This window comes from Triturus cristatus, chromosome 8 (assembly GCF_964204655.1).
Source record: "Triturus cristatus chromosome 8, aTriCri1.1, whole genome shotgun sequence".
Classification (NCBI taxonomy): domain Eukaryota; kingdom Metazoa; phylum Chordata; class Amphibia; order Caudata; family Salamandridae; genus Triturus; species Triturus cristatus.
The window spans coordinates 1103363209-1103383355 of record NC_140591.1 but is presented as its reverse complement, the minus strand read 5'-3'; the positions used below and the strand labels follow the sequence as shown (position 1 = coordinate 1103383355).

At 50.1% G+C, this 20147-nt stretch overlaps 1 protein-coding gene across 4 annotated transcripts in view; it reads right to left on the bottom strand.

Annotated features, from left to right (window-relative positions):
* Nucleotides 1-20147, bottom strand: part of SCML2 (Scm polycomb group protein like 2) — a 752432-nt gene that overhangs the window by 524999 nt on the left and 207286 nt on the right. For 2 of the 4 annotated variants that reach the window (XM_085622654.1, XM_085622657.1), the window contains exon 5: nucleotides 4334-4424. The exons of the other annotated variants lie outside the window; for them this stretch is intronic. In XM_085622654.1, the coding sequence (XP_085478780.1) occupies nucleotides 4334-4424 (91 nt within the window). The remainder of the gene's footprint in view (nucleotides 1-4333; nucleotides 4425-20147) is intronic. 4 annotated transcript variants of the gene reach the window in all.

The window sequence follows — 20147 nt, the reverse complement described above, 5'->3', positions numbered from 1 at the left end:
ATGAAGCCGGGACTGCGCCGGAGACCAGAGGCCTCTGATCTCCGCCTCTCCCAAGTGGCCTCACCATCCCAGGAGGGACGCATCCATCACTACTGTGTGCTCCGGTTGGGGAAGGGAGAGGGATCTGCCATTGACCCAATCGCAATTCGTGAGCCACCACTGCAATTGCCGTGCAGTGCCCTTAGAGATCTGGACATGATCGGACAGGTTGCCCTGATTATGTGCCCACTGGAGCTTCAGGTCCCACTGAAGAGCCCGCATATGCCATCTGGCATGTGTCACCAGCAGGATGCAGGAGGCCATCAGGCCCAGAGGCCGAAGGGTCATCCTGACTGAAACCCGGGACAGAGGCAGAAAGACCGGAATCGTAGCCTGAATATCCCGGACTCGCTGCTCGGGAGGATAAACCCAAAACAGCGTTGAATCCAGAACCGCTCCGATAAAGGGGAGCCTCTGACAGGGACTCAGGTGCGACTTCGGCACGTTGATGGAGAACCCCAGCAAATGCAGGACGTCGGCCGTAGTCTGAAGGTGGTTGACGACTGCCTGGGGCGAGCCCGCCTTCAGCAACCAGTCGTCGAGGTAAGGGAAGACTGACACCCCCGACCTTTGCAGGTGAGCTGCGACCACCGCCATCACCTTTGTGAACACCCGAGGGGCGCTGGTAAGGCCGAAGGAGAGCACGGCAAACTGAAAATGCTCCTGGCCGACCGTGAACCACAGGTAATGCCAGTGGGCCGGCAGGACAGTGATGGGAAAATATGCGTCCTGCAAGTCCAACGCTACCATCCAGTCTCCAGGGTCGAGGGCAGCCAGGACCTGAGCCAGAGTCAGCATTTTGAACTTCTCCTTCCGGGGGAAGCGATTGACGTTCTGGAGGTCCAAAATGGGGCGCAGGCCCCCTTTGTCCTTCTTGGGGACCAGAAAGTAATGGGAATAACAGCCACTCCCTACTTCCGGCCCAGGAACGCACTCGATGGCCCCCTTGGCCAAGAGGGCAGTGACATCCTGCTGGAGAATCACCAAGTGATCCCCTGAAGTGCAGTGGCACCGAGGTGGCATGGCTGGAGGAGAGGACTGAAAGGGAAGGGAGTAGCCCCTGCGGATGATCTGCAACACCCACTTGTCAGATGTGATATCGCGCCAGTGGGGGAGATGGTGGCAGATCCTGCCACCCACCGGCATAGGGTGCTCCACAAAGCTCGGATTAGGAAGGTTTGGAGGTAGAAGCGGCGGAGGTGGACTGACCCCCACGCTGATTCCCAGACCCGCCCCTGCGGAAGACGCGTCCGTGCTGAGGCTGGTTATGCACAGGCTTGCTGAAGGAACGTGCCTGGGCGCCTCTGCAGTGGCCACGAAAGGAACGAAAACCAGGAGTGCCGGGCTCTTTGCAGAAAGACCGAAGGACTTGGCCATGGCTCGCGAGTCCTTAAAACGCTCCAGTGCACTGTCGGCCTTATCGCCAAACAGGCGAGTGCCATCAAAGGGCATGTCCATGAGCGAGCTCTGGACATCGGGTGAGAACCCAGTAGATCGCAACCAGGCGTGGTGGCGCAGCGCCACAGTCGTAGAAATCGCCCTACCCAGTGAGTCCGCGGTGTCCAAACTACACCGAATGGCGAACATAGCCGTATCTTTACCCTCAGCAACAGCTTGGGATAGCACAGCGTGGATCTCCTCAGGACACTGAGGCAACACCTGTGCAACTGTATCCCACACCGCGTGGGAATAGCGGCCCAATAAGCAGGCGGTGTTCACTGACCGCAGCCCCAAGCTGGCCGAAGAGAACAACCGCTTACCGAACTATTCCATCCTCTTAGAGTCCTTATCCGGCGGAGCCGTGGGAAAGGCACTCTGTGATGTTGAGGCTTGGATGATAAGGCTCCTAGGCGTAGGATGAGTGGTCAGAAACGCGGGGTCACCAGGCGCCGGGCGACGACGCCTGGCAACATTCTTTTCCACAGGGGCCCCTGTGGCTGGCCGCGACCAAGTGCCCAACAAGACATCAGTGAGGGAGTTGTTAAAGGGGAGCAGGGGCTCCGACCAAGTGGACGCCGTCTGGAGCACCTCAGTGAGGAGAGTAGTTTTGAGGGCCACTGTAGGAAGATCGAGGTTGAGGACCTCAGCTGCCCGACGGAACACCATCGTGTAGGAGGCACCCTCCTCCATGGTAGGCGGGGGAGAGGAAAACCCCGGGTCAGAAGAGACATCGAGGTCGCCGGCGTCCTCCAAGTCGTCCACCCAGTCCTGCTCGGAGTCACACTGATGGGCAAGAGGGTCCTTGGACCCCTCCCAGTCGTCCTCCACCTCTGTTGCATGGGGAACAGACCGCAGCGGCAGAGCTGGAGCCGGAGAAGGAACATAAGGCGTCGGAAATGGCTCCGGCCGGGGCTGAGCCGGCGCCGCGTTCCAATGCGGATCCCAGGTAGGAACAAAATTGTCCTGGAACCGGGGCAAGGGCGGGACAAACTGCGGCGTCGCAGGCGGAGCCGAGGGTGGCGCTGGGGCCGGAGCCGGCAGCGCTGGACCTTGTGGCGCCAGGGCCGGAGCCAACGGCGCAGGATCCAGTGGCGCCGAAGCTGGATCCGCCAGCAGCGCCAGCGGCCCAACAGGATCCGGACACGGGACCGCGGGGCCCGAAGGCGCGCCGGCGGGAGTCCGAGGCCTAAAAAGGCGGTCCATGGTATCAAGAAAGTCTTGAACCTGTTCAGGAGTCACCAACGGATCCGGGTAAGGTGGGTAGGCTGCGGGACTCCCAGGTTCCCTCGTAGCTGCATCGGCAGAACCCCTGTCCCCCTCGTCCGCATCCGAGGACCGACGTGGGGACGTCGGAGAGCGAACCCGCTTCTTCGACTTCTTTTTCTGTCGTCGCTTACCCTAATCCGAGGGCGAAGACTTGGAGCCAGAGGAGCGACGACTGTGGCCCCACAAGCATTCCCGGGAACGGTCTCTGGATCTGGAATGGCGCTGGGACGAGTGCCGGACCTCCAGCAGCTTCCAGCGTTGCTCCCTCAAGACCTTCGGGCCATGGCCCGACAGTCCCGGCAGGACTGGGAGTCGTGGTCGGTCTCCAGGCAGTAGAGGCAAACATCGTGGGGGTCCGTCACCGACATATTGCGACGGCAGGCCCCACAAGACTTAAATCCAGGCATCCCTACGTGCACCAAGGAGAAAAGGAGACAAAAAGGGTAGTCAAAAAGTGACTAAGGTACGTGATCTAACTGGATCTGCGATTGCTGGTGCGGAAAAAGAAAGAACTGAAGTCAGCGCGCATGTGTGGCGCCCAAGTAGTCTCCGTGACGTCATCTCGGCGCTTACAACGCCAGCGACGGACGCGGAGCTGCACAACGCCACCTACTGACGCGCAGGGGTATTGCTAGCAAAACTTTCCGGATCCAGTCTGACGCCTGGGGATTATTCTAAGGGGGTATCTATTCTAAGGTAAGGAATCTATCACTAACGTGTCTCTTTCAGATATACACAAATAACAAGACACCTTTCATCACAAATCGATCAGAGCCATCATTTTCTATTGAAAAAATTATCTTGGAACACTGCTTCTCTTCGCCACTAACGTAATACTTTTCCAGAAGGCCCCCATGTTGATCTAATTCTCATAATTATAACTATAAGTTCAGTGACGCTTGACCACTGTTGGGAAAATAGGTGAATGAGTTCCTGTTCATTGGTCTCACAGGTGAATAATTGTTCCTTCCAGATGGGAGAGGGAGAGAAGAAGTATTAAAGTAATCTGGGTAATAAATGTCCTCAAGTAAGAATATGCAGTGATCTCCACCCATTAGTTTGTTGTGTGTTGGGGGTGTGTAGTTCACCTGAGAGATCAGACCTTGTGTGAGGACTATACAAAGGCATATGTGCCTTCTTCGACCATGGTGATCGCATGCATATATGTAATACTTATATGCATACTCACTGAGGGAGCCCAGTATACTGCATACTACCCAGGAGTGCACTTATTTCCAAACAGTGGTTGTCTTATTTGCGCAGAGTGGGTAATTAATAAAGGAGGGGTCCTTAATGAAAGAGTGCATCCTCGGAGCTGAAAACGGTTGAGGTTTTGAGACTCGCTCATTTTGAAGTAAAGGCTGCACAGTAGTTGCTGGTGATGTTCAGGCAACCTCAATCCCAACACAGTAATATTTGGCCGTACGGTGGCATGGTAGAAAGGTAGGAATGCTTGCACCAAAAGCATACATGGAGGAGTACATGCTGGAGGTTGCACCGAATAAATCAGAGGATGACAGAAATTTAGCATAAGAGTCTAAAAATGTGTCAAACATCTATATAATGCTTGGTGTGTAATCAAGTTTACCTGTTTTTAAACAGTCTGCGGATCCCTTCCAGAGTGGATGACCTTTCTTCCCCAAGGTAGATAAAGGTATATGGTTCGTACTGGGCCCAACCTGGCGAATGGAAGATTTTGTTAAACCTGGTTTTGCTGTACAGCATACACACCAGCTGAGTCTAGATGGGGACACTGGCGGACTCTAGGTTTCCATGAGGAAGGGGTATAGAATCAGTCATCCTACTTTAGACCTGATGAGGACAAGTACCCACTACTCAACCGTCAGCAGTTCTCCAGGATAGCAGCTCACCAGAACATCTTCTCATTTACCTTCATGCACAAGTAAAAGACAGGCCATACCCCACTGGCTCTATTTACTATCTATTCTCGAAGGTAAAAGCTACTAGTGAGCCTTAAGCCAAGGAGAATGCTTGAATGCGTTTTAATGTTCAAGAATGCCAGAGACACGGCCAGCTGGGTTGAATTGTGACGCTGTGGTGACAGGGGAAGGGAGAGGGTTGTGCCGGTGCTGGGTTCCTGGGTCTCAGTTTCATTTATTTGCTGCTTGCGGAATAAAACTCAAACAGATGTACAAAAAAAAAGAAAGACTAAGATTGAACTGTCTGCAATTTATACCTGTGATGATTGGAAATGTGTTACTAAGGAGTTTACTTGAGAGAGGTCTTATATCCCAAGCAATATTCTGGATGAGTCTTGTGCTGTCAGGGATCAACTTAAAACTGAAGTCAATGAGGATCTGCTGCCCATTTCCTTCTCTGCTGCCCACGCCCCCTCCCCACCACCATGGAAGCTGGTGGGAATTTCTAGATTGGTCAGATGACTGCCCGGGAGTGGGAGTGGCTCCCCGTGGTTGACACAAGCTAAAGGCCTGCTGGTGAACGATCTGAGGCGCAGCAGACTGAGCCGGGTGGATGCGCCTGCACGGCACCTCCTGAAGACCTTGGCCCTGGCCGCTCATGCTGCCCTCCAGGGCAAGCGGACCACAGAACATCTGCCTTCCAGCCCCCACACCATGGGGAGAGCTAGATCTGCTCCTCCTGTGCAGGCGCAGACAAAAATGGGCATAACAGCAGCCTCCAACAACACCGTGACCATAGGTAACCCTCAGGTGCCACAGCACAACCTCGAACAGTTTGACTAAGTCATGTTTCTCCAAGCAATCCAGGTCTCTAAGAATTCAGTCGAGACTAAAGTGGGTGAAGTGAAAGTTGAGGTTTCTCTCCTACACCAAGAATGCAGAAGTGTCACTAACCGGGTCACATAGGTGGAAAGTTGAGTGTCTTCTGTGGAAGATGGCATAGCTACTCTAAAAAAAAAAAAACAGGTATCCAAACTGCTAGTGGCGACAGCCGTACTGGAAGAGTGTGCTGAAGATGCAGAGAACAGGTCACACAAAAATAACCTTCGGTTTGTCAGGCTCACTGAGGGTTCCAAAATCTTAGACATAGACTGATTCTTGGAGCATTAGCTGCGGTCCTGGATCTCTGAGGACAAACTGTCACTGTGGTTTGTCGTGGTACAAGGCTACAGGTCCCTGGCTAAAGACCTCCTCCCAGGGCTCCTGCAGGCCCGCTCATCGACTTGATTCTCAACCATAGCGAGAGGGATGCCATTTCCCGGTAGGCCAGTCGCTTCCAAGACTCACGTACAATGGTTTTTCCCTGATTACACTTCGACGAGGTCAAACAAAAACTTTGAGGTCTCAACCTTCAATATATGTGCATCTTCCCGGCAAAACTGAAAGTGATCTTCAACTCAAAAAAGTATTTCTTTGAGACACCTGAGCAGGCGTGGAAGTGGGCGGCTGAAAGGAGTGAGCTACGTTGAACCAACGGTTGAACCAACGATGCCAGTGTGTGAGAAAGTGCCCTCTTTCTTGCATATTTGCCCCTACTTTTTGCTGAATTACCTATGTACTTTGACTGAGTGTGCCCTGGGCTCCTGCTAATCAGGTACCCAGGGCCTATGTTCCTTCCCTAAAACTGCATGGAAGCCTAAACCCAATTGGCATCTCTGGCCACATGTCAGCCCCTGGTAAATGGTACCCAGGGCACTGTGACCAGAGAAGGCCTCTAAGGGCTGCAGCACTTATTGTGCCACCCTTAGAGGTCCTGTACCCTGACACACACACACTGCCTTTGCAGGCTGCGTGTCTTGGTGCAGAACAAAGTGAAGAGTCGACATGGCACACATCCCTGTGTGCCACGCCCACAAACCACTGCCCTGGCATACATCAGTCTCCCCTCTAGCTGGGTGCCCTATGCCAGTGGTGAGGGTACAGGTGCATGAGCCCTGTACCACTACTGTGCCCAAGTCCATTCCTGGGCACTGTAAGTGCAGTGCTGCCATTAAGAGTATATGGCGCTGGGAGTTTGTCATTACGAACTCCACAACACGATGATGGCTACATTGATGACTGGGAAGTTTGGTATCAAACTTCTCAGCACATTAAACCCACACTGATGCCAGTGTGGGATTTAATGTAAAATGCACAACAGAAGGCATCTTAGAGATGCCCCCTGAAACTCGACCATCTTCTAGCGACCTGACTCAGAGGCTGCTTAGGCTGCCACCAACAGACATGTTTCTGGACCACTGGGTCGAGAGCTGCTGCTCTCGGGGGCCTGAAACAATGCACATCCTGGGACGAGGTGCCAACTCCTCCCCCAGGATGGGCAGGGTTCACGAAGGAGAAGCTTCAAAGGCATGCCGCGTTTGTGAGCCTCTTTAGACCATTTGCTGCTTTCAGCAACTGGTCCCCACTGGTTCTACCGCCCACTTAAGGAGGGAGAACCAGCGGGAAAAACAAGTGAGGAAGAGGGGTGTGCCCACCTCTGCCAACTCCTCCCCTCAGATGGGGGAGGCGAGGTGAAGCACAACCTCGAGTCCCCGCCATCTTAAGGATGGGGGACCCCGCCAACCAGGGACAGGCTACTGCCCCCTCCCACTGGAGAGTGGCAGAATAGGGGGTGTACCCACCCCAGGGAAGGGACCCATTGGTCCCTGCCCTTTACCAACCTGTAACGCCCCTACATCTAGTATTTAGGGGGCACCCTGAACCTTGCTTCCTCAGATTCAGAAACGACAAGAAAAGAGGATAAGAAGAAGGACCGATGAGCCATGCAGAGGTAACAAGAGGACGACGCCCACTGACTTTGCCCCAGCCATACAGGCCTGTCTCCCCTCGAACTTGCTCCTGCGAAATCCCAATGTGTCCTGCAGCCAGCAACCTCAAAAACTCTAGAGGACCTGCCTGCCTTCACTTCAAAGACTGAATCTCACGTGAACATCGGACTAGTTCAAACTGCAGCTTCTGGCTCCGGCCGTACACCACGAATCCAGCCCACTCTGCACACGCCGAACCCGGCCCGAGCTAGAGTGGAAAAACCCCACGAGGAGGACACCCCGGCGACCATGACCCGAGATCAGGCGACCCCTGACGCGCCTCAAGCCTCCAGACGACGCCTGCAGCCTCAATCCAGAGATCCCCTCTACCGCAACCAGAGCGGGTAAGACTTCCCGACGTGGCAAGGCGCTCCTGCCGCCTTGTGTGCCCAAACAGACGGTGCCTAACCAACCCACAACATCCCAACTTACCCCTCGAAGTGGTGGTCGCACCCAGAAGATCCTCGTCCCCGAGCCTGCAGTGTTTCTTTGTACCGAAGGTTCTCCAATGGAAACAGGGCACCGACCTCAAACCAGCACCCTGCACCCTGCCGGCCTAGTGCTGCTGAGGGTGCACCTTTGGTGCTAATTTGCCCTGAGCTATACCCTAGGAGCTATGCTCCCACAACCCCGTGGCCTGCTTGCCAGCAGCCACCAACCTGAGACCCCCTATCCTCCATAGTTTAACAATGGGCCTCAAAACTCTGCATCCGGCCGCCCTAGTGCAGCTGAGGGTGCAACAACAGTGCATCACTGACTCTGGGGGACCCGAGTCTAACCCCAGAACCTTAACTCCCACAGTTGATTACTTACCTGCAAACCGATAACCTGTTTTTCCTCAATAGAATAACATTGACAATTTTCTTCCAAAAAGTTTCTAAGTGTGGAGTTTTGAAAACTAAAACTATTCTTTAAAAATCGCACAAATAACCAAAACTTATTTTCTTACCTGTTTGCAGGAAATGTCCAAGTGCTGAATCTAGGTATCCAGCACTGAGTTAGAAAAGTAACGTAAAAAGTAACTTACCTGTAATTTACTGAAAAAGCCTATTCATTTCAATGTACTGCATTTGCTAAGTGTTGCAACCTACTGCCTGCCCTGTAAATCAAAACAAGTACAATTTCTTTTGCATTTTCAAACTGTTCTAGAATCAGCAACGTATTGCTACAAAGTATTTATGCTTCCCTGTGGCAGGCTTGCTTGGTTCTAAAATAAAACAACAGTATATTTTTTATACAACAACAATTGGCCTAGAGTTCAGTTCTTGAGTGTGTGAATTCATTTGCTGACTGAGTGTGTACATCAAATGCTTAACACTGTCCTCTGATATTACCTTACTGCTCGACCACTCTACCACAAACAGAGAGTAAGGTTCTATCTAACTTCAACCTCTGCCTACCTCTGGGGACACTTGGACTCTATACACACTATAACTCATTTTGGTGTAGTATATATAGAGCCAGTTTCTCACACAGTGCCTCTACTTAAACAGACTCGAGGAGCTCTCGCCACCCTAACCTGAAATCACCCAGGAAGAAAAGAACAAGATCCCGTGAGCACTGAAAGTGGCCACCCAGACTCCTCTGGCTCTGACACAGAGCGCACGGTCACAGACCATGGTTCGAAGCAGACGGATTGCACGCTCGAGCTCTTTGGGACTCAGACTGAACATTTGACTGGCCCACTAGGCTGAACTGCATGCTCCCGCTATTTCGGTTGGTGGTCACCGTCTTCTCGGGGGACTGTGGGGAGGGGGGGGCGGCTAAAGAAATGATACACAGTCACATGCGTTGGGATTGATATATCATCCTGCAACCGAGAAGGTACAGACACTATGTATAGTTTTGTGCTTTGTTTGAGGGTATTGTTATACTTTGGCGCAGGGTGACAGATGCTTCAGGGATAGAAGTATGGGGGAAGTTGGGGGTTATGTTGAACTGTTTGTTTTGCTCTACAAAGTCAAGCACATCAAAACCACCTGCCTTGCCTTAGCACCTACTGGGCCCTCCTTGGACCAGAATGCCATGTTTTTGAAAACTCTTTTTATTGGCATTTGTATTAAAAAAAAACCAGTCCACATGTATTCACAGTCGGAATTACAGTAAATATGAGCCCTTGGGACCAGAATGCCATGTTACCAGTGAATCCCCACGGCACTTCCCTAGCACTGGTCTGCCTGCGCTGAACTAGTCATCCACATGATGGAGGTTAGGTTTCTGTCCTAGAATATGAACGGCCTGCTGGACTTCTGTTCTTGAATGTGTACGACCTGCTGGACTGCGTTAAATGCACAGCTGTACTTCAGTACGCTAAGCCCTTCAAACCCCCCCAACATAGTCAGTCCCGATCCCGTCAGCTTATGGTCTGGGTTGACTCCCTTGGGCTTTGACACAAGGAGGACGTGGCAACCTCAAGACCCTGCATACACCCATACCTCAGCAGCCCATAAGACATCACGCATTGAGCTCTTGCTCCTTCCAGCCACCGATGTTTTGCAGATGTCCAACGTCGACATCCCTCCAAGGGAGATCTCCGATCACAAGCCCCTTATTTTGCACCTGGCGTTGCCAGAGCCTGCTAAGCGGCCCATGTGGCATCTCACTGCATGGTAATTGACTGATTGGAACTGCTCCTACTATGTGGACATCAGAGGAGCGTGATCGCTAACTAGCGGTGGCATGAGCAATGATGAGACACATCTCCCTGGAAGAAGCACAGCAATATTGGAGGGTGTATGAGAACAGCGACAAGTCTGGAAAGTTGCTTGATTGGCTGGCCACAAAAGAGATCGGCTCCAGAGTGGTGTCCCGTATTACAGACGCCGAGGGCAGCCTCAGAGTCTGATCATTTGACATTCTATGCGTGCTTGAGGACTTCCACGGAAAGTTGTATGCCCATAGGCCCAGAACACAGCGGGAGGTGTTGCACCCACTGCCGGCTGAGATCCCTCTGTTATCGATCTCCCAATCGCTGGCCCGGGACCAGCCAATCACAGCCAACAAGATCGACACACACTCTTGAGCATGCCCTATGGTAAAACCCTGGAAACAGATAGGCTCACCGTTGCGCATTACCAAAGATTCCGTACCACACTTGTCCCACACCTGCTGGCCATGTATACCGAAGCTGTGAAGGGAGGTGCCTTTCCCCAAGAGCTAAATATGGCCACAATCGTGGTTATTCCCAAAGCAGGCCAACCCTCAGACTGCTGTGCCTCGTTTAGGTCCCTATCTCTTATTAACTCTGAGATCAAAGTGTTCACAAAGTTCTTTCCTCAGGGCCGCTATCCCAGGACCATCTCTGCACTTGAGTATCGCAGCGCAGGAGCTGGCTGTGAGGGGGGGGGGGGGGGGGGGGGGGTTGGTTTGTTGACTTTTGGGGGTTGGATCAATGGCCAAGAGGAGGAGAGAGGGTAACCTTGATGGGTGCCTCTACAAAGGAGAAAAGGGGAGCAGAGTGACCCATTTATTTGAACCTGCTTCATCAGTTGAGGGTACAAAAGCTTAATATGTCTGCAGTGATAAGGATCGTGACCCGCACGCTGTAGTGACCATGCTCATGAAGGACCAATTGAGTGTTTTGAAGTCTGTTAGAAGTACTAGTGGAGGCAATGGCCTGGGATAGGGCCAACTAGACTCTAAATGCAGTGATGTATGCTGTGGGCCAGCATGAAGGCACATTGACCCAGCCTTACTTGATCCAACCAGGTCAATTGAGCTGATTGGCCAAGACCAGCGTATTATACATATGATGTCCCACTTTTTTTGACAAGCCTCCGCTTCCTGGAACTACTGGGCATACACGTGGACTCCTCAGAACTCCTAGTCTACAACTCAAAATGTCTAGTAGTCCCGACCAGATACGGGGCATTTCAACTGTCTACATCTGGCAATCGACAATTCATGTACATCACCTGCCCTTCCAGTAGCTAACAATCTATATCTCTGCTCTCTGAACTCACATGGAGCCCTAACCCTAGCCAAAGATTCCAGATCACGCGCTCGAGAAGGAGTAGTTTCTTACTTGTAACTCCAGTTCTCTTGTAGGGGTTTTTCCGTGATAGTCATAATCATGTGAATAGTCCCGCCCATGTTGTGTTCCCCCACGACCCTGGGTAGGGATGCTAGCTTGCACAGAACTAGCATTTCCGGTTCGGGGGGATTACAAAGAGGTCCAGATTCGATTTGCCCCACTAGAAAGGTAAATGCTACTTACCAGTATGCATCTGTTCTTGGCATGTAGAGCTGCTGCAGTCACATTATTGCATTAGATCGCCGCCTAGTTTTGGGTCCGGATGTTGCACGTTGTTGTCTTGGTAGAGTCTTCGAGGTCTCACGAGATAGGTGACTCCTCCCCTGGACTACAGTGCGCATGGACAGCACCTCCATCGTCAGATTGTTTTTTCGCCATTGTGGCAAAGATGGAGGATAGTAATAGAAAGAAAGGTGTCCATGTAAATGTATCTAAGTAAGATAGTACTGCAACTGTGCTCGGTACCAGGGAGGAGGGTGGGCATGTGACTGCAGCAGCTCTACATGCCAAGAACAGATGCATACTGGTAAGTAGAATTTACCGTTCAAGGCATATGAGCTGCTGCAGTCACATTATTGCATAGACTGTATAGCAGTTCCTCCTCTAGTGGTGGTTACCGGTGTCAGTTGCAGTAGTCTGGAAAAGTGTTTTAAGGACAGCCTGACCTACAGAAGCTTGTTGTTTGGTTTGCACATCAACACAATAGTGTTTAGTGAAGGTATGTATGGTAGACCATGTAGCTGCCTTACAAATGTCTTCTAAGGGGATATTCCCTAGAAAAGCCATGGATGCCCCCATTTTGCGCGTGGAATGTGCTCTTGGGGGAATAGTTAAGGCGTGTTTAGCTTTTTGATAACATATTTGTATGCACTTAACTATCCATCTGGCTACCCTTATGAGGTTGACAGAAAGACACAAACAGTTGTTTTGTCTTCCTAAATGGTTTAGTTCTGTCTATGTAGTAGAGTAGAGCCCTTCTGACATCCAGTGTGTGGAGTGCTCTTTCAGCTACTGACTGTGGTTTTTGAAAAAAGACAGGTAACTAAATTGATTGGTTAATGTGAAAACTAGTTATGACCTTTGGTAGGAATTTAGGGTTTGTTCTGAGAACTACCTTATTTTGATGTATTTGCATGAAAGGTTCTTGAATTGTTAGTGCTTGCAATTCACTCACTCTTCTGAGTGAAGTGATTGCTATTAGAAATGCCACCTTCCATGTTAGGAACTGTAATTCGCAAGAATGTAGAGGCTCAAAGGGTGGACCCATAAGTCTAGTTAGTACAATGTTAAGATTCCAGACTGGGGAAGGTGGAAATCTTGGAGGGATTATTCTTTTGAGCCCTTCCATTAATGCCTTAATGGGTGGTATTCGGAAAAGAGACACGTGTTGTCTGTTCTGGAGGAATGCTGCAATAGCCGCTAGGTGTAATCTTATAGATGAATATGCTAGATTACATCTTTGTAAGTGTAGTAGATAACAAATTATGTTTTGTACAGAAGCGTCTAGTGGATTGATTTGATTATTTTGGCAGTAAATAACAAATCTTTTCCATTTGTTTGCGTAACAGGCTCTGGTAGTGGGACGTCTTGCCTCTTTGATGATATTCATACAATCAGGAGGCAGGTTAAGGTATCCGAACTCTAAGACTTCAGGAGCCAGATTGCAAGGTTCATTTGATTGGGGTGTAGGTGTTGTATCTCTCCATGGTTCTGTGTGAGTTGTTTTGGAGAGAGGTGTAGTTTTTGATGAGGGACTACAGAGAGTTCTAGGAGTGTTGTGTACCATGGTTGTCGTGCCCATGTGGGAGCAACTAGGATCATCGTAAGTGTCTGTTGCTTTAGTTTGCGTACCACTAATGGAATGAGTGGGGTTGGCGGAAAAGCGTATGCAAATGTGCCTGACCAGTTCATACAAATCGCATTGCCCTTTGACTGCGGGTGTGGGAACCTGGCGGCGAAGGATGGGCATTTTGCGTTTTCCTTTGTGGCGAACAGATCTATGTCTGGGTGTCCCCATGTTTGAAAGAATTTGAGTAGGACTTCTGGGTGAATTTCCCATTCGTGGATCTGTTGACTGTGTCTGCTCAATAGGTCTGCAATCTGGTTGTTTACTCCTGGGAGATGTTCTGCTAGAAGATGGATGTTTTGTGGAATGGCCCATCTCCATATACTTTGCGCTAGTTGTGAAAGCTGCAGAGAGTGTGTCCCCCCCCTGTTTCTGTATATAGAACATTGCTGTCATATTGTCCGTCCGGACTAGAACAGTTTTGTTGGCTATGTGTTTTTGAAAAGCTTTCATTGCTTGAAAGATTGCCAGTAATTCTAGATAGTTTATGTGGTGTATTTTTTGGTGCGGTGTCCATAGACCTTGCACTGTATGTTGAAGTAGATGGGCTCCCCACCCTGTGAGTGATGCGTCCGTTGTCAACACTACTTGTGGAACTGGCTCTTGGAACAGTCGTCCTTTTGAAAGGTTTTGTGTGTTCCACCACTGCAGAGAGCGATGGGTAAGACTGTCTACCAACACTAGGTCTTTTAGTTTCCCTTGAGCCTGGTTCCATTGTGTTGCTAGGCATTCTTGTATGGGACGCATTTGTAGCCGAGCATGTGGGACTATGAATATGCAAGATGCCATCATGCCTATGAGTTGCATAAACACTCTTGCTGTCAAAAGAGTTTGAGGTTGGAATTTTAGGATCATTGCCTGAATGTTTTGTATTCTGGCTGGAGCTGGGTAAGCCTTTGCTACTGTGGAGTCTATAGTTGCTCCCAGATACTGCTGTATATGGGAGGGTTGTAGATGGGATTGTGGGTAGTTGAGGGAAAATCCAAGGTTGTGTAATAGATGGATTGTGGTCACTGTGTGTTGCAGGCATTGTTGATGTGATTTGGCTTTTATCAGCCAATTGTCTAGGTATGGAAACACATGAATATGTTGTCTCCTTAGATGTGCTGCCACTACTGCTAAGCATTTTGTGAACACCCTTGGGTGCTGTTGTTACTCCGAAGGGTAGGACTTTGAATTGGTAGTGCTGTCCTTGCACTACAAATCTGAGGTATTTCCTGTGTGCGGGATGAATAGGTATGTGAAAATATGCATCTTTTAGATCTAGAGTGGCGAGAAAGTCGCCTTGCTGTAGTAGTGGTAGTACTTGTTGGAGTGTGATCATGTGGAAATGATCGGAGTGTATATATTGATTGAGGGGACGAAGGTCGAGAATGGGCCTGAGGGAGCCGTCCTTTTTGGGGATTAGGAAATAGAGAGAGTAAACTCCCTTCCCTTGTTGTTGCAGAGGAACTGGTTCTATAGCGTGCTTTTGTAGCATTGCTAAGACCTCCTGTTGTAATAGTATGGTATGTTCCTCCGACATTGGTCTGTGTTTGGGTGGTATGTTGGGTGGGGTAGATGTAAGTTCTAGACAGTAACCAGAATGGATAATTTGCTTCACCCACCTGTCTGTTGTGATGGATTCCCAGACAGGTAGGAACCGTGATATTCTGCCTCCGACTGGTGTTAAGTGGTCTGGAGGCAGGTGTAAGAGGTCACTGTTTGGGAGTGGTGGAGGTACGGTTGTTGTTGTTACCTCTACCTCTGCCTTTAGTATTATTTCCTCTATATCCTCCTCTGCCTCTGGGAAATGTGTTTTGGGAGGTAGTTTGGAAAGTTTGAGAGGTTTGTGTATTATTTCCTCTCCCTGTACCTCTATAGGAGGATCTACGAAAGGAACGTTTGGATTGGTAAAACTGCAGTGCACCCATAGATTTAGCGGTGTCAGTATCCTTTTTCATTTTGTCTAATAGGACATCTGTTTCCGGCCCCAACAGGAAATCTTGGTTAAGGGGTTGATTGAGAATAGTGGTTTGCACCTCTGGTTTGAAACCTGATATGCGAAGTGCGCCCTGTCATATCTAGCTAACAATGCTTGTGTGTTAGCTATTCTCCAGGTGTTGGCTGCTTGTGAAGCTACCCCTTTCCCAGATGCCTCTAGTAGTTTGGACTCTTTTTCTGGTGGTGCAGCGTCACCAGTGGTTTGTGAGTTAGCCCTTTTTCTGGCATTAGCTACTACTAGAGAATCAAGCTTTAGTTGACCCTTGATGTATGTAGGGTCGGCGGGTGCTGCTCTATATTTCTTTTCTACCCTAGGGTGGAGTATTCTAGCCCTAATTGGGTCTTTGAATATTTCTGGTGCATGTTTTAAAACTCCTTTGAGCATGGGTAATGTGCGTACACTTCTTTCTGTGGTTGGGAAGGTGTCCAGCAAGAAATCCTCTTCCATAGGGTCAGCATGCATATCTACCCCGTGGAAACTAGCAGCTCTGTCTACCAACTGATGGAATGCAATGGTGTCGTCAGGAGGGGATGGTTTTGAAGGATATGGTGTGGGGTCTAGAATAGGTGGGTTATTGTCCGGTGAATATGGGTCTCCCCATGTGTCCTGGTTGGGATTTGTGTCATCAGGATCTACATAAGGGTCTTGTGGATCATTATTTATGTCATCATCTGGGTCCCCATCAGGCTGTTGAGGCATGGGAGGTGTGTATGGCACATAAGGCATAATAGGATAGAGAGGAGGAGGAGTGACAGGTCTAATAGTAGAAGTAGCAATGTCTTTCCTTTTAAGAGGAATAGGAGAGGGTAAGGCAGGAGGAATTTTCCTTTTGTGGAGCACCATATGACCTGTTTTAGGGTCAATGACGATTTTTACCTGTTTTGGATCAACAGGATCCGGATAAAACAGTTCCTCCTCTGTATTTGTTGGTTTCGGCACCGAAGATTTGTGGTTTTTTTTTATTGGGAGTCGAAGGTTTTGTAGGCTTTGGCTTCGACTTGTTTGGCTCGGGAACCTTGTTTTTGTTTGGTTCGGGAGCTTTATTGACCTCGACGTCCTTTTTCGGATCAACCGTTTTCTTGGGTTCGATCTGTTTTTTAGGCTCGGTGACCTTTTTGGAGTCGTTTGTCTTTTTCGGGTCGATTAACTTTTTCGGGTCGAAATCTTTCTTGGGATCGACCGTTTTCGGCTCGAGATGCTTCGGCTCGACGTTTTTGAGAACGGTCGAGTCTCTTGGTGCCGGAGCCGGAGTTGGTGCCGTATGTGTTTTTCTCGGCGCCGAAGGCATTTTTGGTGTTGGGAGATGCGGTTTGCTCGGTCCCGAGCTACCGGAAGGCTTTTCTATTATCTTCGGAGCCGGGCCCGAGGGTGGGGCTTCCGAAGGGATTTTTCGATCGTGACGAAGGCCTTGTGGCGATGTCTTGACCGGAGCATTATGTGGGGTGATTGGGACAGGGGCTTCGGTACTCACGTGCTGCCCCGCTGGGATTGGGTCATCTGAGTCCGATTCTTCGACTGTGACGAGTTGTAGGTCGCCCGAATCCTCGGCATCTGAGGGGGTCGTCGAAGATGTCGTCCGGTGCTGCTGCTTGTCGATGCATCGCTTGTCGATGGGCCCTCCGGTTCCTGATTGTCTTTTTGGAACGGAAGAGTGCGCAAGCTGAACAGTCTTCTTCCTTATGCTCCGGAGATAGGCATCTGTTGCACACTGGGTGATGATCCGTGTGTGGGTATTTAGCACCGCACTGGGGGCATTTTTTGAAAGGGGTCCTTTCCATGGGCCCGAGGCCCACGCGGCGTCGATAGGCCCGGAGGCCTGCGTCAATGAAAATATGGGAAATAAAGTCTTGTAAAGTTGTAGGGTACCGACTGGAGAGCAATCCCGTCGAGATACTTTTGATTTGCTATGAGTAAAGTTGAAAACTTCGGAGTCGAAGTTGGCGTCGCAGAAGTACATCCGAACCCGATGGCGGAAAAAAACAATCTGACGATGGAGGTGCTGTCCATGCGCACTGTAGTCCAGGGGAGGAGTCACCTATCTCGTGAGACCTCGAAGACACTTCCAAGACAACAAAGTGCACCATCCGAACCCAACACTAGGCGGCGATCTAATGCAATAATGTGACTGCAGCAGCTCATATGCCTCGAACACGATATTATCAAGAATCCTTTAATTGCATTCTTACTCATGGCAAGAGGTCGTCAGTATGCTGACAATTTCCGCTATGGTATTCTATTTCCTGGGGACATGTTCTGCTCGTTGATGTACCTTGTGACGGATTCATCACTCTCAAGGACTTTTTTTTTCTTCACTTTATATTTATTACAGAACTGTGCAGTCACCTGCAGCCATTACAGCGTAAGTGGGTACATTGTGCAAGGACCACAAAGAGGGTGGAGACCAGCATTACATAACATATAAGAGACTATCCTCTCAATGTCTGCAACAACCCAAGAATATTCTGGCACTAAGCCCGCGATCACCATTATACTATACATTTCCCCATGCCAACCGTACTGCACAATCTCATGTATCAAACATGTGCAATAATAGCAAAGAGAAAAGCTAAATTCAAAACCAAAGGAACCTCCGGTAGCAATTGGCGGTGATGATGCAACCTAATCTCTCTCTAGGCATATAGACAATCCTGTGTACATGTCAGAATCCACCTCCCCAGGTGGAGCTATGACTCAGTGAATTACTAAACTTGGGGGCAATGACATGGGGTCTTTAAGCAGGCAGGAGCTACCGGTTGACATAGAACTGAAACATCTGAAAGTGATATCTGAAGAAACTCCAATTCCTGTTCCCAGTGAACCCCCAGGGAGGTAGGCAGTCTCTGCATGGCTCCCAGCACCGGGGTCACTACTCTTTGCACAGACATTCAATCCATGCACCCTGTCAGCATCCATCATTCAAACAGTGGGTCAGCCTCCTGTATCTGCACTCGTAAGGAGAATGCCCCTGTCTGGGTCAGGTCTACCTTGTCCCCACTCGGCTGGCCAGCTGACTGCAAACTCTCCAGCATGTTACCCCATGTCTCCAAGTCTCAGTCAGCATTTTCATCCGCACGAACTGAGCGCAGATGGGGCTCTCCAGCTACCCCCCACTCACACATGTCAGTCTTCCATTTAGCCAGGTGAGGGGCCATGGAATGTGTCCAGTGTATAGAAATGCGTCACTTCGCCAACACTAGCCATAATAGTGCAAATGTATATTGCATATGGGTCCTCAGTTTGGGGTGACAGTAAAACTTCTAAAAGGCCATGTTTGGTCGATGCCTCAACCGGGACTCCCATAACATCCCTTAATAATTCCAGGATCCCTGCCCAGTAGATCTGGAGGAGTGTACAAGCCCAGGTCATGTGTGCAAATTGCGCAGGTTCAGTACCGCATCGGGGGCATGCAGATTCATGCACTGGATTGAAACGCGATAATCGGCGTGGAGACACATATGTGCAATGGAGGTAGTGGGATAGCGTCACTTTAAACCGTGTGTTTCTAGCCACCTCACAAACCTGCATGAATGCCCTTTTCCACTCCCCCTCCGTAATGGGCGGTAACAGGTCCTCAGGATCCTCGAGACACCAACTCTATGGTCTGCCTTCAAGGCTTCATACAGATGGGAAATCAATCCCCTAGAGGAGCCCAGATCCATTATCATCAAGGTGTGGAATTCCTTGGGCTCCTCAGGGAAGTCGATCCATAGCTCGCACGTTGTGCGTGATATTTTTGCATATTGTAAAAACTGGCCCTCAGGGATTTGATAACATTATCTCGATCTGCAAGGGAGAGGAAAGTCCTGTTGATATAAATGTTGCATGCAGCCACACAACCACTGTCGAACTATCTAGTCAGGTCCATCGCCGTTTGTATGTGATGGAAGCTGTGGAGCCATTTTAGGGGGAGTAATTTGGCATGAGGGGGCCCTTCGCAGCACAAGGGTGACTGCACGTTCCCAGGCCCATGCAACCTGGCGGACCACAAATGTGCAATCGGGCGGTCCGTGAGCCGAACATAAGATATCTTGGAAGGTCCGCCCTTGCACCCCAGCCAGCCAGAAATTTCTTCTCTCTATTTAGTCCTTCAGCACACCACTGCACAGCGTATTGAAGGATCCCAGCAAAGTAATAGTAATAGGGGCAGAAACTACACCACCACTGCGGACTCGTGCTGTTGGTTTACAGAACAGTAAGCAAACCCAAGAGATGAAGTCCAGACCCAGGCCCATTCTCTCCAAAACATCCCATAGGTAGTCCCACCGCAGGATGTCGAAGGCTTTCTCGATGTCCAAAGCGACCGCAGCTGCCCATACATCCATGTCTGCTGTGGAATGTAGTATATATGAGATTCTGCGCAAGGGTCCCTCTCCCTGGCATGAACTCACATTAATCCTCGTGGACCAGTTGTGTTACCAACCTACTCTGATGCGTCGTCAGTACCTTAGCCAATATTTTGCTGCCAACCCCTAACAAGGATAGGGGCAGATAAGAGCAGGGCATATGAGAATCCTTATACGGTTTAGGGAGCATAACTATCTGGGCCTACCGCATTGAGGAAGGGAGGATTCCCCTTTGTTTGGCCTCCTGTAAGGTCTCCAGCAATCGAGGGAGCAATACATCTGCAAATGTCTGAAAATACTCCACCGGGAGCCCGTCCGGGGACTTTCAGCTCGCCATATTGCACACAGCCTCTTGTAAGTCCTCAAGCCAAATCTCACCCCCCAGATAGTCACCTTGGCCATCCGCAAAGCATGGAAGTGCTAGATCATCAAGGAACTGCCCTATATCA